Source organism: Taurulus bubalis (genome assembly GCF_910589615.1).
Source record: "Taurulus bubalis genome assembly, chromosome: 1".
Taxonomy (NCBI): Eukaryota; Metazoa; Chordata; class Actinopteri; order Perciformes; family Cottidae; genus Taurulus; species Taurulus bubalis.
The window spans coordinates 5803100-5822341 of record NC_136589.1 but is presented as its reverse complement, the minus strand read 5'-3'; the positions used below and the strand labels follow the sequence as shown (position 1 = coordinate 5822341).

The 19242-nt window shown below is 43.6% G+C and overlaps 1 protein-coding gene across 1 annotated transcript in view; it reads left to right on the top strand.

Moving 5' to 3' along the window:
• The window catches only part of unc79 (unc-79 homolog, NALCN channel complex subunit), a gene marked incomplete at its 5' end in the record, with an annotated part of 32214 nt that extends 15018 nt beyond the window's left edge, over positions 1-17196 (top strand). Inside the window, 33 exons of the mRNA XM_079229033.1 lie at positions 82-297; positions 1173-1400; positions 1720-1840; positions 2457-2536; positions 2625-2773; positions 2893-3050; positions 4743-4924; positions 5029-5230; positions 5364-5546; positions 6764-7053; positions 7195-7377; positions 7481-7643; positions 7912-8061; positions 8168-9421; positions 10431-10532; positions 11003-11158; positions 11319-11418; positions 11512-11652; positions 11779-11817; positions 11935-12047; positions 12323-12408; positions 12806-12979; positions 13275-13343; positions 13436-13546; positions 14765-14869; positions 14970-15047; positions 15170-15259; positions 15364-15539; positions 15847-16030; positions 16139-16342; positions 16482-16559; positions 16658-16699; positions 16810-17196. Of these exons, the coding sequence (XP_079085159.1) occupies positions 82-297; positions 1173-1400; positions 1720-1840; positions 2457-2536; positions 2625-2773; positions 2893-3050; positions 4743-4924; positions 5029-5230; positions 5364-5546; positions 6764-7053; positions 7195-7377; positions 7481-7643; positions 7912-8061; positions 8168-9421; positions 10431-10532; positions 11003-11158; positions 11319-11418; positions 11512-11652; positions 11779-11817; positions 11935-12047; positions 12323-12408; positions 12806-12979; positions 13275-13343; positions 13436-13546; positions 14765-14869; positions 14970-15047; positions 15170-15259; positions 15364-15539; positions 15847-16030; positions 16139-16342; positions 16482-16559; positions 16658-16699; positions 16810-16998 (5796 nt within the window). The 3' untranslated portion in view covers positions 16999-17196. The remainder of the gene's footprint in view (positions 1-81; positions 298-1172; positions 1401-1719; positions 1841-2456; positions 2537-2624; positions 2774-2892; positions 3051-4742; positions 4925-5028; positions 5231-5363; positions 5547-6763; positions 7054-7194; positions 7378-7480; positions 7644-7911; positions 8062-8167; positions 9422-10430; positions 10533-11002; positions 11159-11318; positions 11419-11511; positions 11653-11778; positions 11818-11934; positions 12048-12322; positions 12409-12805; positions 12980-13274; positions 13344-13435; positions 13547-14764; positions 14870-14969; positions 15048-15169; positions 15260-15363; positions 15540-15846; positions 16031-16138; positions 16343-16481; positions 16560-16657; positions 16700-16809) is intronic.
• Positions 17197-19242: the final 2046 nt, after the last annotated feature.

Here is a 19242-nt window from a genome sequence, read left to right as displayed (position 1 = left end):
CTGTCAGAGGCATAAATGGTTTGAATTCTAAGTGAAACACATGAAACTTACTTTATATAGTGATGTGCTCTTTGTCTGTAGGTGAGTGTGGCGTCAGATCCAGGACGCCGTGGGCAGCACAACACCCTCAGCCCGTTCCCCAGCCCCTTCAGGAGCCCATTCCGCAGCCCCCTGCGCTGTAGCCCCTTTAAAAACCTGGGTCACGCCACCGGCCACTGCGCTCTGGATCTGGACTGTGACGATGACGACATGAACCTCGGCTGCTTCATCCTCATGTTTGACCTCATCCTAAAGCAGGTAACCACACAGACACAGTGAAAATCATATTCCTCGTGGGACTACGGGTCTATTTCTGATGCCCAATGGTGATGATATATCAAAAAAATATTATTATTGTTTATTAATAATATAAATAAGTAAATAAATGTCTTAATACAAACACTATCATATTGTATTACTAAACATTTACCAAGGATAAACACTGAATTGTACACAGTCTTGTTCATTTATATAGAGAATCATGACAACAATCTTGAGATTTGTGTGTATACCTACCCCAAGTGAAGGAGTTCAAGTATCTCGGGGTCTTGTTCATGAGTGAGGGTAATGCGGATCGGTGCGGCTGCAGCTGTAAAACAGGCGCTGCACCGGGCCGTCTCTGTGAAGAGGGAGCTGAGCCGGAAGGAGAAGCTCTCCGTTTACTGGTCGGTCTACGTTCCAACCCTCACCTATGGTCACGAACTCTGGGTCGTGACCGAAAGAACGAGATCTCGAACACAAGCGGCCGAAATGAGCTTCCTCCGCAGGGTGGCCGGGCATCAGGAGGGAGCTTGGAGTCGAGCCGCTGCTCCTTCGTGTCGAAAGGAGTCAGCTGAGGTGGTTCGGGCATCTAGTCAGGATGTCTCCTGGACGCCTCCCATTAGAGGTTTTCCAGGCACGTCCAACTGGTAGAAGACCCCGGGGAAGACCCAGGACACGCTGGAGGGATTATATCTCCGAGCTGGCCTTGGAACGCCTCGGGATGAGCTGGAAAGTGTTGTGGGTGAGAGGGAAGCCTGGGTCGGCTTGCTGGGCCTGCTGCCACCGCGACCCGACCCCGGATACGCAGCTGAAGATGGATGGTTCTACTTTTTGTTCCACTGTTTTTACGGTCGTATCCCCTGCTGTCCCAGATGGAGCTCCAGGATGATGGTGTGATGCTGGGTTTAGACAGCAGCCTGGGGAAGGACATCGTGGGCATCATCAATAACGTCTTCCAGGCCCCATGGGGGGGCTCACACACCTGCCAGAAAGATGAGAAGGCCCTGGAGTGCAGCCTGTGCCAATCCAGTATCCTGTGCTACCAGCTGGGCTGTGAGCTCCTGGAGAGGCTGACCCCCCGAGAGGAAATTCGCCTTGTGGTGAGACACAGCATGAATTTCTATGCATCTAATATGAATAAACCTTGTGCATTAGGCGGGTAAGGCTTTGAAAATAATGCCATGTAGCTCCCATGTCCCCCACCACAATGCCACAAACACCACTGTGCTAATGTTGTGGTAGATAACATAAAAAACATGTTCATGAATCGTTTCATCTCTGCCTCTCTTTGTTTTTGTCAAGGTAGTTGTAAAATTACTTGTGAATGACACTAATGCATTTTACGCTCAGCTGAATTACTGATGAATATATAAATGATGTAAAGGAGACGTCTTTTAAAGTGTTTGATTTGCTCTACAGGAACCTACAGATTGTTTGGAGGAAACTTTGCTCTTGGGTCAGACAGATTTCTCCCTCGGTGCAGAGACTGGAAATGTGGAGAAAGGAGAAAACCCAAGTGGCGCGCCCGCTGACAACCCTAGTAACCCTTCTCCTGATAGCCCATGTGTGTATCAGTTCTGTGTGCAATGTTAACTTCAGTACATTTGTCAGCCATAACAAAATATTATTTTGTTAATTGTTAACTGCCAGAAGATTACTAGAAATACCTAAAGGAATAATTTAGGGAAATATACTTATTTGTCGTAGCTAAGCTGCTAGCTGGAGCTTTATATTTCAAGAAATAGTTCAACATTTTGGGAAATATGTTTATTTGCTTTTTTGCAAAGAGTTAGATGAGAAGATAGATGCCAATCTCATGTTTGTACTGTAAATGTGAAGCTACCTCTAGTAGCTAGTAGTAAAATGCTAGCCAGGCTCACTATTTAACACCATATATATCTTGTTTGTTTAATCTATGCAGAAACTAATATAAACATTCACAGGGGTTTTTGTGCCTGACTATTTCTTGGCCAGGTGGAGTGACATCCTAGAATCTTGAAAACAATGGAAATGTACCAAGAAATAGCAGTTTTTTTTCCTGTTACCAGTCATTATGCTAAGCTAAGCTAACTGACTTCAACCACGTCTGCTCTGTTATCGTGTTTGTAAGTAATGAGAAAGTTGAGTTGTTTCTAACACTGCACTCTTCCCTTCAGCCATGAAGAATAACTCGGATAAGAAGTTCTCCTACCAGCAGCTTCCTGTGTCTTTGAAGCTTATATACACCGTTCTGCAGGTACTTGAATATTAAAACTGATGCACAAATAGACTGTTATATATTTTAGTGTGGTACACTTTGAGTCACACATCTCCTCTGTATGCAGGAAATGTCCAAGTTTGAGGAGCCTGACATCTTGTTCAACATGCTGAACTGTCTGAAGATCCTGTGTCTCCATGGAGAGTGTTTGTACCTGGCCCGCAAGGACCACCCGCTGTTTCTGGCCTACATCCAGGAAAAGATGCTCATACCGAGGTGTGTGTTGACAGTTAATTTAATCAAAATTCTTGATTAAATTGTTGTATTTAGTGTGTGTGTGTGTGTGTGTGTGTGTATGTGTGTGTGTGGGTATAAATTGGTGTTCTTTGTTTCAGTCTGTGGTCCATGTTGAAGTCAGAGTTTTGCCAGCTGGCCTCCCTGGCTGTGCCTCAGCTTCTCCACGCCCTGTCTCTGTCGCACGGGGCGGACATCTTTTGGAACCTGATCAACACAAACTTTAACAGCAAAGACTGGAAAATACGATTTGAAGCAGGTGGGCGATTGGCTTGTGGTATAAAATTACAAATGTTGTGTATCTGCCTGTACAACTTTGTATGCAAGTATTAATACCTCATCACGATGTGACTAAACCGTCCGTTTTTGTTTTTATTTAATAATTTTTAAAGCAAAGTGGTTTTGGTTGTTTGTGAACGGAACCATTACGAATACCCACAATATGCTTATGTAATATAAACCACTGCCTGCCCACATCTCCTCCTTCTGTTGTCATGGTTACCGTGTGGCTCAAACAGTCGGGAAAGAGGAATTGTGGGATTGATAAGGTTTCCTTGCCTTGTGATTGGCAGAGAGGAGCTGTATGACCTTGATATAGAGGCAGAGGACAGGTCCTCAGACTCAATGTATGGATACAGGGACACAGGAGAACAATTGAATTGACAATAGCCCCAAACATACGGGAAAACATGAAACATGTTTAGTCATTATCTTATATAATTGTATATAAATATCCGAGAAAATAGTCAAATATATTCAGTCATTCAGTGATCCTAACTATGCATCATGACAGGTTAAAATGCTGATGGAATATATCATGACCACATGCTCTAACATTGTTACACCCTCTTATTGGTAGTGTTGAAAAATATATAACTATTGCCATAACTCATACAAATGTATTAAAATATATATTTAAAACCGTTAATGTGACCAACAGGCAATGTGGTGCAGCTCTGGGATGTCTCTTAACCGCCACACTGACATCTAGTGGGCAACACTGCTAACCAGAGTGGGGAAAGTTTATGGATTTCTGAATAAAGCGTCTATTATTAGAGTTCAATCTGAGTGATTCATGATAAATAACACTAATGATTACTGGAAGGATCTTTTCTTATTGATTTTAAAAAGAATTGTATACACAGGATATGAGGCATGGGGAGAGTTGTAACTTTATTTATGGAAACTTATGAGCATTGTATTATAGAAATGTATTTATTCTATTCTATTTATACGAAAAATGGCAAATGAGACATTTTGCCTTTTTTATGTCAAACATGCAGAAACAGATATTATGTAATTTAAATAGATTTGAATTATATTTTATATTAATATTGTAGAGGCTCAAACCTTAAACCATTTACATATTCGAGCCACTCGGGGGGCGAACGGGAGAAGTTCGGACGCGTGTTCTGACACAAACAAATCCAATGTCCAGGGCGCTGTGTCTCTTTGATCTCTTTATTAATTTGCAATGTCCAATATACTTGAACGGAATAAGTCTTACATGTGCAGCACGTACTTCAAGACAGGATACAGCACCACTTCCCATCCACACACCTGTTCCCATCACCTGGCACTCACCTATATGCTCTTTTCACTCAATGTGCCACCCTGTGTCCAAATAAAGGAACTACATGACCCCACTACAACCCAGTGATTCCCTCAAACAATAAACCCCATTATGGCTCCAACAAATATAATTGATTATGCCATTTCTTACTAAGTTATCAAACAATTCATTTTGACACACCCATGAATTATATCAAGAACAATATAATTACTTTGAAATAGTAGCTAAGTAATACATTAACTTAACTTCATTAATGACCTCATAGCTGATTCTCTTTATTATATCGAGGTAATTATATCCAGACATGAAGGAGCTTAGTTGTCAGTCTCTGTCGCTCTGTTGATGATGTCCACTCTATATTCTCATGAAAATTCCCAGTGGAGAAGGTAGCGGTCCTGTGTCGATTCCTGGACATCGGTGCGGTGACGAAAAACCACTTGCTGAAGTATTCCCTGGCCCACGCTTTCTGCTGCTTCCTGGCCTCTGTGGAGGACGTTAACCCAGCGGTGGCCACCCGAGCCAGACTGCTGCTGGACACCATCAAGAGGCCAGCCCTGCAGGTTGTTAGGCCCCAATTAAAGTCAGATGCTTATTTTATTTTAAATGCTGCATATATATGTATGTTCCGCTGTATATTTACATGTGTGTGTGGTTTATTATACAGGGGTTATGCCTGTGCCTGGATTTCCAGTTTGATACAGTTGTGAGGGATCGCCCTATTATCCTCAGCAAGCTCCTGCTGCTGCACTTCCTGAAGAAAGACATTCCTGCGCTGAGCTGGGAGTTCTTTGTCAACCGCTTTGAAACACTATCTCTAGAGGCTCAATTACACCTGGACTGCAACAAGGAGTTCCCTTTCCCTACGAGTATGTAGCTGCTATTACCTCATTCATAGTTTTTACTGCTATTCCACCTGCTCTGCACTTTTTTTTGACAGAATATTTATTGTAACACATTACAGCCTAATGGTGTTTTATATCATCATCTTTCTTTTGACAGCCATCACAGCTGTGCGAACCAATGTGGCCAACCTCAGTGATGCAGCAATGTGGAAAATACGACGCGCCCGCTTTGCCAGGAATCGGCAGAAGAGTGTGCGTTCCCTCCGTGACAGTGTGAAGGGAGGCCCGACAGAGTCTAAACGGGCATTTTCACTCCCTGAGTCACTGAGCAACCGAATTCGTGAGTAGCACAGATCAGTCTATCAAGTTGAATCTGAATCACTTTCATTCAGCCTGTGGCCAAACAGTGTTTGCAACTACTTTAAGTGCCTCAAAAGTGCTTTCTTTGACTTTAAGTTACAGGTTCAATCCATGACTTTATCTTAAGTCAATGTATTATCTCTTCGTATGATGAGAAGCATCTGACGCTGTCTGCATTGTCCTAATGTGGGAATCATTGCCCATTTCCTATTCTTCGTGGGTGAAATCAAATGCTTTTTTATTTGCAAATACTATTTGACCAAATATGCCCCATTTTCCTAATGTTTCTCTCGCTTCTTTGTTCCCAATGTTCATCACACTTCAACATCTAAATACTGCTTTGTTTAATAAAGGAGGAACTCCCAACCATGTCATTCATTTTATATTTGGCTCTGCACAGTAAGCGCTTTTTTGGAGTCTTTGGGAGATGCTTCAAAAGCTGAGATTTCATATTTGTGATTGGACCAAATTCTTCAAAATACTTGGATTGGACACTGTTTCGAGACCATATAGTGTGTTTTTCTTTGTGTGTTTATGTGTTTGTGTGTGCACATGTGTTGGGTGACGATGAAGCTCACACATGTGTCCTGTACTACCTCCCCTGTATATTCTCTTAAATTGTGTTCTTCGTATGTGGTTTTTAGCTCTAAGACTTACGAGGCAAGAGCACTCTGCCCCGACACTGGGAGATATGATAGAGAAAGTCCTGCCAGGTAAATAAAAACCTAAATCTGAAACATTAGTCTTCATAATCACATCATATTGGAGGAGAATGCAGTATGATTATCAATAACGCCACTGTGAAATTACGACAGAAAATATGAAAAAGCAATGTTTTCTCTCTGGGGACAGTCATTGCTTTTTTACACTGTTTACACCAATTCTGACACGGGATATATATATATATACACACACATAAAATTGACTTGAAATATCATAGAATTGCAACACTCTTGCTAACAGTGAGCTTGTCTTTTTTGTGTTTCCCTGTTTACATATTCCATAAACACATTGCACTGATGTATGTGTATTGCATGATGATGTCTCTGCCTGTCTTGACAGAGAAGTGGGCAGGATGAGTTGACTCCTCGCACCTCTGTGTTGTTCCCCCGCCGGTCCTGCACCCTTCCCTCTTCCCACTGTCTGCAGCACGTTTCCTCCCACACTTTAACCCTGACGCTTCAGTCCCTCTTGTAGGCCAGACCCCGTCTCCTGAGGACGACACTGTCATCAGAGACCTGCTTCCTGAGGACGCAGGCATCGACCACCAGACGGTTCACCAGCTCATCATGGTGCTCATGAAATTCATGGCTAAAGACCAGAGCAGCGCCGAGGCCGACATTGGCAGCGCCAAGGCCTTCAACACAGTGAAGCGCCACCTGTACGTGCTGCTGGGCTATGACCAACAGGAAGGCTGCTTCATGATTGCACCTCAGAAGATGCGCACCTCTACCTGCTTCAATGCCTTCATCGCTGGCATTGCACAAGTGATTGACATACAATCTTTTATAATTGTTTTGGTATTATATGACTGCAGCTAGAGATTAACTGGTATTTTCAATAGAACATTGTGAAGAATATGACAGTATAACATGCATGCTGAGGAATTTAACAGTTGTCTCTTTCAGGTGATGGACTACAATATTTGTTTGGGGAAGCAGCTTCTCCCCCTGGTGGTCCAGGTGTTGAAGTACTGCACGTGTCCACAGCTGAGACACTATTTTCAGCAGCCACCTCGATGCTCTCTCTGGGCCTTGAGGCCACACATCAGACAAATGTGGCTCAAAGCCCTGCTAGTTATCCTCTATAAGGTATTATTACTGTATGTTTCCTAGATTATATGTTTTTTTTCAGTCTCTTGCTGTTACATATTTTCTTGCTTTCAAGCTTCTAATATATTTATATGCATCGAAGTACCCTTACAGAGACATGGACGGGAGTAAAGTTGTCCTCCATCTGATCCACATTACCATCAACACACTGAATGCCCAGTATCACAGCTGCCGTCCCCACGCTACAGCAGGACCACTCTACAGCGACAACTCTAACATGAGCCGCTACAGCGAGAAAGAAAAAGGTGAATCAAATTAGAGTATGTTTTTTATATCAACACCAGACTTCTAAAACGCCTAATTGTTGATTTTAGGTGTAACGCTCTTCTTACAGAGGATATTATTTATGACTGCAAATTAGGTCAACAATTTAGAAGAAAAAACGTCTGTGTAGGTTATAATGGCGAGCTGGGATTAAATGGCAGTCTTCCCTGTGAATGTGTCCTTCTGCGGGTATTTGTTTGCCTCTTAAATACAGCACTAATGTAAAAAAAAAAAAAATCTCCATTTTAGAAGAGGACAGTGTATTCGATGAGTCAGACGTCCATGACACGCCGACTGGTGCTGCTAACAAGGAGTCACAGACCTTCTTTGCCCGCCTGAAGAGGATTGGCGGTGGCAAATCTGTGAAGTACCAGCCGGTAGAGCTGAATGCCAAGAAAAGTAAGAAGCAGAGGCTTTCAGAGTCAAACATAGTATAACAGCAGAACATATTGTTTGAGATTAAAGGAGAGTCTCACTTTATCTGAGTCTCATTTTTGTGTATCAGGTGAAATTGAGCTGTCTGAGTATCGTGAAGCCAGCGCCCTTCAGGACAGCATTCTGCACTGCGTGAGGGAGGAAAGCACCAGGAAGAAGCGGCTGCAGGCCATGCACAAGCAGAAGTCTCTGGACATTTCCAACACTGACTCCATCCTTTTCAATCTGGACGAACACAGGCGTAAATCATGCATTGATCGTTGTGACATGCAGGTGGCTGGTCTGGTGGTCTTGCCTCCATCCTCAGCCACGACGCACGGCAAGCATCATGGCAAAGGATCGTCTGACGGCTCTTCGGTTCGGGTGGAGGGCAGTGATGCCTTGGACCGGCGGGGCTCCAAGCCTGTCATCCCAGAGGTCCGCCTCAGCTGCATGGAAACCTTTGAGGACAAGTTGGACCTGAGCTCACTAGGAGGATCAGCTCAGGGGAAGGAGGACCAAGACCTCATTGACCTCTCCTCTGACTGCACCTCCATTCCAGAAAAACACTCACTGCTCTCCATGTCCGACAGCGACTCCTTGGTGTTTGAACCGCTGCCTCCTCTGAGGATCGTAGAGAGCGATGAGGAGTTTGACCTTAACGCCATCATAGCTTCCAAGTTCAACGGGAGTCCTAAGTTCTCTGCTTCCCCTGTTAGCAGCAAGACTATGCGACTGTCTCCTGTGGTGCAGGTGAGTGTTGAGGACTGTTCTCAGGACATGAAGACCACAGACCTGCTGGTGGAAGTAAGAGGCTCAGAGCAATCGTTTGTGGCAAAGAGGCCAAACCGCATGACTCCCAGCGCCTCTCTGGATTTTCCTGACCGACTGGAAAATGTCGAACATGAAAGCCCGATGACCCTGAAGCAGAAGAGAGACCTGCTGAGGAAGACAGGACATGTCCCCGACACCTCCCTAGACGACATGTGCGAGGACGTAAAGTCCGGGGTTTTACCAGGGACCAGTCCCTCTAGTCGGACAATCTTCTTGGACATCCCAGAAGACAAAGCAGAGCCTCTTTCCTCACCAGAAAAAAGCAAGAGTGACAGCAACGATGAAGAAGAGGATGGGGATGATGAAGAGGACGACGACATGGCCGATGAAGTGGACAGCGACCAAAAACCTGACAACGCAGACGACAACGATGAGGCAGAGTTTAAAATCCAGATTGTTCCTCGACAACGGAAGCAGAGGAAGATAGCGGTTAGTGCCATCCAGAGGGAATACCTGGACATCACGTTCAATATGTTCGACAAGCTGAGTGGTGAGCAGACCACAGAAACCGGTAAGAAGGAAGGATGGAAAAATATTCTTATTTTTAATAATCACTTTTTGTAACAGTGTGGTGGAAAATGTGTATGTCAACCATTTAACCTACAATAATTTTAACTATACTTAAAGGACCATACCAGTATTCCCCCCAATACAAGCCTATTTACTATGAATCATCTAGACTTTTGGTCAGTTAACCCTTTTACAAACAATGCTGATGTGTTACAGACAGCCAGTGGTTGCATATTTCTGTATAATAAACAAAATAGAGACTATGAAAACATCACTTGCAGATCACATCATGGCCTCACTCCTGACGTAATCACTGACCTCCTCACAGCTTTTGTTCCTCAAAGATGTTTTCGCCAATCTGCACTTTATTTACATTATTGACAATACAGCATCGATTAAAATGAATAGAGGCTTAATGTTCGCTGTGATGAAAAGCACAATTCAACTAAAGACTACTGATAGATTTTCACACCATATTCCAAATAAAATGGAGGCCAATGGCAGTGATAGTAAGTATTTGACAATGGACAGTATATATGTAAAGGATACATGATTTTCATATAGAGATGAATATTGCCAACACATGGGTTTGCTCCTTAAAGTTTTTATAATATAATTGTACTCATATCTGTATTTAACCATCCACTCTAGCTGTGTACTGTGGTTTGTTTCTATGTATGTGTTCGCTCCTCCTTTCCTGTCATCCTAAAGCTTCAGAGGTCTTACGGCACACACCAGAAGCTGTGAAACTATGTAATATGACTTAACATGAAAGAAGTAGAGGAGCAAAACCAAAGATCAAACTGCAAACTGTGATTTTCGAAATTTGAAACTTTCGCTGCTGGAAACAAAACACTAAACTTCACACAAATTGGTACTAAATCAACTTCAACCGTAATCACCTAATTGTAGCAAGTAGTGCTTATTACTACTGAATGTCCATATCTTATAAAATGGCATATATTGTGATGCCAAAGCCCTGCCCATTATTTACCCATATTGCCTTGCAGATCACAAAGTTCTGTCTACATTGGAAAAGCCTCGAGAATCTGCCTCAGCCCCAACGCTCGAAGCTGCTATGCCTGAAACAAGCCACCGCTCTTCAGTATCAAGTAGGATCCAAATACTTTGCTTCTTAGTCCGCTAATAAACCTCGTTCAATTTGACTGTTGTGGTATCATTATGAGGGCCATAATCGACCATTTTTAGATCGTTTACGTGTCATCTCATATATATATATATATAGCCTGTAAAGATAAAAACACTTTTTTTTAAATGATCTTCATATTGGAGCTTACAGTATCCATAAGATGCCAAAATATTGTTTGGCATCTTATCATAAAGCCATTAAAATCCCTGAGACGTCACTCTAAAAGTTATATGTTACTCTTTAATGTTGTAGTCTCTCAAACAGACTCGGTGCTTGACTTAATTTTGTCCTTGTGATATTTAAAAATCACATTGATAGTCTTTTCATGTGTGTCTTACCTATTTCTTTGTAACCACACACACTTGATGGTAGTGCTGGAACGGTCTTAGGAGGTACTTCACCCCAGGTGTCGTTTTTGTGTCTGACCTTTAGCTCAGTACCGTCAAGTGAAGCGCGGCTCCCTGGGAGCTCTGACCATGAGCCAGCTAATGAAGAGACAGCTGGAACACCAATCCAGTGCGCCACACAACATCAGCACCTGGGACACGGGTCAGTCACTTAAGACTTGTCTTTATCCTGTAATGACCCGTTGAGGAGACATATGGACATACAGTAGTAACATATTGCATCTACAGAAATCCAATAAAGTAAATATTCCTCACTGACCTCGTTCAGCTCTAAGAACTGAATCTTACCAAAAGCCTTCTGTTCTTATTTTTTAATCACTGATATTCTTTATTTTCTATAGGGCCTACAAAAACCAGTCTGCTCTCTGCACCCAGCACAGTCAGCATGTTTGTCCCTGCGCCTGAAGAGTTCATTGATGAGCAGCCTACGATGTCTGACAGGTGAATCAATCAATCAATCAGCAGCTGTACTTGTCTTAAAACAGGTGATCATAATGCTTAGACTGGCCTGGTTCATTTATATGCGATGTCTAGGTGTCGGGACTGTGCAGCCGTGCTGGAGGAGTACGACGAAGAGACTCTCGGCCTAGCAGTGGTGGTTCTCTCCATGTTCATCCACCTCAGCCCTGATATGGCTGCGCCAATGCTCCTTGACATCATGCAGTCTGTGGGCAGGTACAACTGCTCCTGTAATCTACATCCACACAGCACTTCACCTTTAAATGAAGTTTCAGAACTCACACTCAGAACTCATGCATAATTCACCCCCAAGCCCTAATCCACTGCTTTAACTTCTTTCAGGTTGGCTTCTAGTGCCAATTTTTCTGGACAAGCTGAGAGGTATGAAGTATTGCAATCATCATACCAGTGTTCACTGTGCTTATGGCTGGGTTTAATAATACATGTGAAGTGTGACCGCATGTCCAACACAGCCTTTCTTCCGCTGATGTTTTGCAGTATGTTGATCCCAGGGAATGTAGCAGGTGTAGCAAAGCAGTTCCTCCGCTGTATGTTTCACCAGCTGGCCCCTAATGGCATCTTGCCCCAACTCTTCCAGAGTAACATCAAAGGTCTGCTCATACCACTGACTACTCAAAAGTCCTTCAAATGTACCTGCATTATTTCTATAGAGACTTACAGCATGTCTCAGCTGCTCATGTCTGTGTTTTGACCTTGTTGCACTACGTTTTATAACCTATAGTAGATGCATATTTGAATCCTTTCCTTTACATATTCATTTGAATGTATGTCATTTTCCATAATGATAAGACTAACTTAATAGTTTCCCACTGGACTTTCTGTCACAGTACTTCAATGAATTCAGTCTATCTTTCTCTTTTTGCAGATGGGAGTTTTTTGCGAACACTTGCATCTTCCCTGATAGATTTTAATGAATTGAGTTCTGTTGCTGCCCTCAACATGCTACTCGAGGTGGGATTTTCTTTCTTCTTCATGCAATTGTGTTGAGTCATTTCACCAGCAGGAGGAGCTCTTGTCAAAGCAAAAGCTTTTCTGGTTGCAGTTACATGAACAGCATAAGTCCATCTAAAACAACAAATCAGCAGGGCATTCAAGAAAACCTGCCTTACTCTACACCAGTGTACCAGTTTATTGTTACTGTTAAAGTTAAATAAATGGCACTGATAGGAAACCCATTGATGCATGAGCTCATCCAAGCAATCACTTGTGCTTCAGTGTCTTAAATCCCCCACTCTCATCATGAGCATTGTGATTGATCAGGACTGAATGATCAGTTAAATGGAAATATCTACGCTTATAGAATTGCATTATATAACCCTGTTATGGTTTATGCCTCTGTGCCCTCCAGGGTTTGAACAACAAGAAGAGTCTACCAGCAGGGGGCACAATGCTGCACTGCCTGGATAACATTGCCACCTTCATGGAGGCTCTTCCCATGGACTCTCCTAGCAACCTGTGGACAACCATCTGCAACCAGTTCCAGACCTTCCTCACAAAAATGCCATCTGTGCTTCCTCTGAAAGTATATATTGACTCTCCCGTTCACTTAGTCATGGTCTGATATGGTCTAATGGGATTATGGCTGGAGGAAAAAGCATCTAGCAGTGCCCTTGTCAGATTCAATAGGATAGATGTAGTTGATTTGACTCTGGCAATTTTAACCTCGGAGGTCAAATTAATGTACTCTAATCAATTTATCACTGCACACAAATTTAAAGTCCGGGAATATGGCTATGCACCATGCAGTACATTTCAACTTTTGCATTTCACAACCTACTGATAGTCAAGATTTCTTTGCAATATGTGTGTCTCATTAGTGCCCCATGGATTCCAGTTTGAGGATAATAATTTGTCTACTGAAAATCCCAACAACAAATGCAACACGGGTAAGCCACCCTAGATCAGAATTAAATTTACTGAAATGACCAAATTATGTCCTTTAATGTCTAACCCTCTCTCTTCTTCTTCCACGCTACAGAGCCTCCTGGAGCCTATCTCCAAGCTACTGAGTTTTGTCATCCAGTACGGCATGTTCAGCCTCTCCTACCTCGTAGAACTATGTGGACTGTGTTACAAATCCTTCAACAAGGTACTCTTGAGAGTATTTACATATAATCGTTCAGTTTAATATGCAGGAATGAAGCCTGTGTTGACATCTAGTGTTTATGCAGTCTTGAAAGAGTTAAACCTTTTAAACTAATCTGCAGTGTTAAAAATGTTGAGCTCCTGTTCGCAGGCCTCTCACTCATCACTCTTTTGGTGCTATACCCACTTCCCTGACTCTCCAGTCAGCCAGAAATGTGGCCATGTGTCACAGATGATTAAGTAGGCAGTCAGCTAGTATTGATTAACATGATTAGTTGGCGTACGAGGGCCGACAGTGTGTTTCTGAGTGGCTGTCTCAGACAGAGATGGAGCCAGGGCTGTCTGCACTGTTGGGCCAGATGGATCCTCAGTCCTCCACCACTGTCAGCGCTGCATGCTTTATGTCTCCTGCGGTATTGATTTTCTACACCCTCTTTAATTCCTCACTGTATAATATCCGCTTTTCAAAACCCAGAGTCACTATGAGCAATTGCTTTTGGAACCTGTCCTGTGCAGTTAGAGAGGAGAGGTTTCTGGGAAGCGCAGCTCAGTTATCTTTGGAGGTCAGGTTTCGAGGACACAAAGTCAGGTTCTCTAGACCTACTAAAGTTTGTCACACCATTTGTCACAGGCAGCCGCACTGCACTACATGCCAGATGCTACTGGGCCCTCTAGCTTAAGAACAGCCTATAATTTGCTATTTACCAAAAGGACATGATCCATTAACTTTTAATTATGAGAGACAAGCCACACAGTGAGAGTCGGACGCATCTCTGCATTCTGTAAGAGCGGAGGAGCATGTGCCTGCGCCTAACATAAGCAAACATGACTGCATAGAGAAAGAGAGAGACAAAGTGGAAGCCAGAAGATGACAGTGTGGTTTGTAAACAGGCAGCTGGGCTTTGTGTGGAAGGGATGAACAAAGAGAGCAGCCTGTCCTCAGGGAGGGAGAAGGCAGCCTGACAGCCTCATCTGAGCTGCCTGGGACTCTGGGAGGAGAGATCTGGACTGGCCTAAATCTACTCCTCAGCTTCACTATTCTCTGTCTATTCTCTGTCTCCCGGCCTCGTCTCCCTCCCCTCTCGCTGCCTGTCCTTCCCCCTCTATTCAGGCTACAGAGTTTATGCTCTCCTCGCAGCATGAGTAAGGGGGAGTGATAATAGAAAAAGGCAGCCTTGCTGCATCAGTACATTTACTCCACTCTCTATCTTCTCGCATCCAGGAGAGAGATAAGTTCTACATGTCCCGCATTGTGGTGTTAGAGCTTCTGCAGGCACTCAAGTTCAAGTCTCCTCTGCCTGACACAAACTTGTTACTGCTGGTCCAGGTACAAAATATTGTTTTACGCATTTCAGTTGACATGAACCAAATAAATCACAGTGTTTCATCCTGAATACAAATCTAAAACCCGCTGTGGAATTTCTCAGTTTGTTTGTGCAGATATTGGTACACGGCTAGCAGAATCCACCATCATCCAAAAGCACATGATCTTAACGCTGCCGGGGGTAAGACTTTACAAGATGTGTGCTTGGATCTTATTAGAATCAGCCTCGTAAAACAGCGGGAAATAATGATAGTTCCCCACTGTGATTCCTCCTAAAGGATAAACTGTTTTTGTTCACCACAGTGCACAACAGCAGCCATGGAATGCATGAGGCAATACATAAGTGAACTCCTGGACTTCATTGCAGATATGCACACGCTAACCAAACTAAAAGTAAGTCTTGTTCTTCAAATGAGAGCCACAACTCTCATAGTATTTTTATATGGTTTGTTTATTATTCAGCCTTAACTTTTCCTTACTCCCAATATGTCACTCAGAGCCATATGAAGGCCTGCTGTCAGCCGCTGCATGAGGACACTTTTGGGGGGAACCTGAAAGTGGGCTTGGCACAAGTCGCAGCCATGGAGATCAGCAAAGGCAATCACCGTGATAACAAAGCTGTGGTCCGTTATCTTCCTTGGCTTTACCATCCTCCATCCACCATGCAACAAGGGTAAGAATGACATGACTACAGATGTCAGTCCACCCAAATTACATGAAAACATATATCCTCACATATCTCTAGCAATACTATAATTTTTTCAGGTTGTAAGATATCCATCCATGAGAAAAAGAAAAAAAAACTTCTTCATGGCTAGATACCACCAGAGAGATGTGACAAAATATGTTTGTATGTAACTTGGGTCAACACAAATGATTGTGAAACCTTGAGTGGAATCCTGAGAGGTATGAGAATAAATTGGATCGAATATATTGTGGGCTGATTTGTGAAACTGAATTTCAATGTTTTTTCTCTGCAGGCCAAAAGAATTCATTGAGTGTGTGTCCCACATTCGTCAGCTGTCCTGGCTACTTTTGGGCTCCCTGACACACTGTGCCCTGCACCAGGGCTCCACCGCCTGTATGCCCATCCCTCTAGATGCTGGTTCCCACATCGCAGATCATCTAATAGTCATTCTCATTGGTTTTCCGGAACAGTCAAAGGTGTGGCAGAAACAATTCCCTTCAAATGATCCCAGGTTTCGTTAATATGCTCTAGTCTATAACCTCCTCACTGGCCTTTTCTGTTTTGGTCTTGATCTCTGTCTCCAGACGTCGGTGCTGCACATGTGTTCTCTTTTCCATGCCTTCATGTTTGCCCAGCTGTGGACCATCTACTGCGAGCAGGCGGCCGCTGCTCCGTCCCTGCAGAACCAGAACCAGACAGAATTTTCGTCCAACGCCATCCTCACTGGCCTGGAGTTCTGGAGTCGGGTTACACCCAGCATCCTGCAGCTCATGGCCCACAATAAAGTGGTAAGTGCTCTGCCATTTATATAAGGCCGCTTAGGTAGAAAAAATGTCCACCGAAAATGTAGTGTGTTAGGATTAATTCCTGTTTCATATGTGATGAAGAAACTGTAACTATGTTTTGATTGATGTTTTTCTCTCTTAGATGGTAGAAATGGTGTGTCTTCATGTCATTAGTTTGATGGAGGCCCTGCAGGAGTGCAACTCAACAATCTTTGTCAAGGTTTGCTATAATTCTGGTATTTTTCTACATGGTTAATATATGATCACCTTAACACATAACATAATATGTATCCCTTCTCATCTCACTCTTTCCTATAGTTAATCCCTATGTGGCTACCCATGATTCAGTCAAACCTTAAGGTAAGGCTTTAAAAAAAACATTGATGCAGATTAAATAATACAATGCAATTTACTATTGACTAATTGTGTTACGTCAGACTAAAACGTTGTTTCGTTCTTTCCTTCATCAGCATCTGTCTGCGGGGCTGCAGTTGCGACTCCAGGCCATCCAGAACCGTGTGAACCACCAGTGTTTGCAGGGCCAGACATCCGGAGCCCCTCCGTTTGCTCTGCGCAAATGGCTGCAGTGCACCCAGTTCAAGATGGCTCAGGTGGAAATCCAGTCGTCTGAGGCTGCCTCGCAGTTCTATCCCATGTGACCTGCTCTGCTGTCGCCTTGGGTCCAGTCTGGGTCCTGAGACCTGCATGCATCCTCTCTGGACGAACCCTCTGACCAAAAAAGGACTCTTCTGTTAACTGATGCTGTGGGATTCATTTGGACTGGATCATTTTCAGCATCTTTAGTGTAATACTTGTATATGTACAGTAAATCTATGCTATTTTTAAAGTGCTATCACTGGAGCTAATAATTAAAAGTTTGGCAGGCTTGTGGGAGATATTTGCATCAGGTGCCTAACTGTTGTGTTCAACAGATTTGAAGAGTCAGATAACTTCTATAGACCCATGTTAGTATTAGTGAGGGTGTAAAAGCAAATGCTTGTTGAATCTTATATACGCTCACTCTGTTACATTCATATTCTATCACTTGTTAAGTTGCTTGGTTGCAAGCTGGATAATAAAAGTAAGATTTTTTCTAAACATTCAGAACACTTTGTCATTTCATATCAATTGCCGAACCCTTCAAAATTCAAATGTGACATTTACTGCCCTTTGATGTCCTGGCTGATGTGGAGAATGTCCAGTTTACCATAATGCAGATGGCAGAGCGATACAATCGGCTCTGTTGTTTTTCCTCCTGGATGAGAAACTAAACCTCAGGTGCATCCGAGAAAATGACATGACGTGCATTACTTAGCTCCCGTCTGAGATCCTTGTCAGACTGTCAGTCATGCTGCCTCTCGCCATCAGAGCTCTGATCAATCAGAGGCCAATCTGAGTCGCAGCAGCAGCTTTGTAACTCGATAAGGTGGAGCCAGACATTGGAGGTAAACACGACTATTTTGGTTGTGCCCCCCTTCCGCACCAAAGTGGAAAGCCCACCCCACGTCTCCATGCCCCTCTTCATTGGCAGCAGCGAAACAGATTGGCCCACGCATATACCAAGCAAACACAATTACCTTTGGCTTAATGCGGTTTGTTGTGATTAAGCATTGTTGTGAGGTCTAACCGCATTACCCTGAAGCCCTTGTCTGAGAAAAACAGATGACATGACAGCTGGGCTCGAAAGCCGAACAGCACATTAATCTTTGTTTTGATCTTCACTGCTGCAAGGATTTCATTATCAAGCTTTAAAATGAATTAGATCTGATGATATAAATGTATTCTGCAAGAAGAAATTGGTTTATTGGACAAAAATAAGTCAAATTTGATTTGCATATATTTTTGGAAAAATTTGCTTTTAGTCACTGCATGTGGAAGAGGACCCATGTTGAGAGGTGTATGCCAAATGAGTCACTAGTGTAATGTTATCACACAATGTGACTAATGAACACACACACAAATACTCACACGCAAACACACACTCACACACACTCCGCCGGTGACCCCAGGGTAGCTGAATCAGGCTGCAGTGCCCCTTCTCATCAACCTCTAGTCTTGGCTCATCAAAGAGCCGCTCTCCTGCTGTGTACCTCTGTGTGTGTGAGTGTGTATTAAAGTGTTGCTGGATGCAGGTGTGTATGTGCATGTATCCCATCATGTGCACAGGTGTGCATGTGTGTGTGTGTGTGTGTTTAATCAAGTCCCCCTTGCTCTGGGGTTGCATCTGTCAGCCACTGCCACCGTTGTGATCGTTTGAACTCGCAGCCCTTTACTTAAGAACCTCTCTCATTAGCAGCAGCTTATGTAATCAGTGTCCCACAGGTATCCAGCACTTTCCCCGCCCCTGCCTGCCTTTCCTGCCTGCTGCCTCCTGGAGGACCATATGGAAGCGCTGACCTGAGGAGCAGGCAGCTGGAGGTAGTGAGGGTAATTAAAGCTGACCAAAGGCCTCTCAGGCAGAGAGGGTCCTCAAAGATTGTGAAGGTCAGCTTTGAAAGGACTTTGTGAGCTCTCTCTCACACACACAGACTGCATGCACCAGCATGGTGCATCATCAGGTGTGTGCATTGGTGACATTTCTTGATTAAAGAGCAGGTTGAGCGAGGTAGTTTCATACAGGGTGTAGCACTAGTTTTGTACAGCAACAAATTCAAGAACCCACATTTAAAAGAACCTGTGTATCAGTGCCCTTTTGCTCGATGGAAATACCTTCTGAGAGGCTCACGAAGCTTGTTGAGACAGTGACAATCCCTGGTCCCCCCCGTCGAGTGCTGTCACATTGCTTTTATTACACTGAAATCCACAGCGCCCTGGCTGGACAATGCATGAATGTTTAAATTGCTCAGAGTGTCCATTGGCATTACCATCAAGTGGCACATCTCAAGCAGGGCAGGCAAAGCACT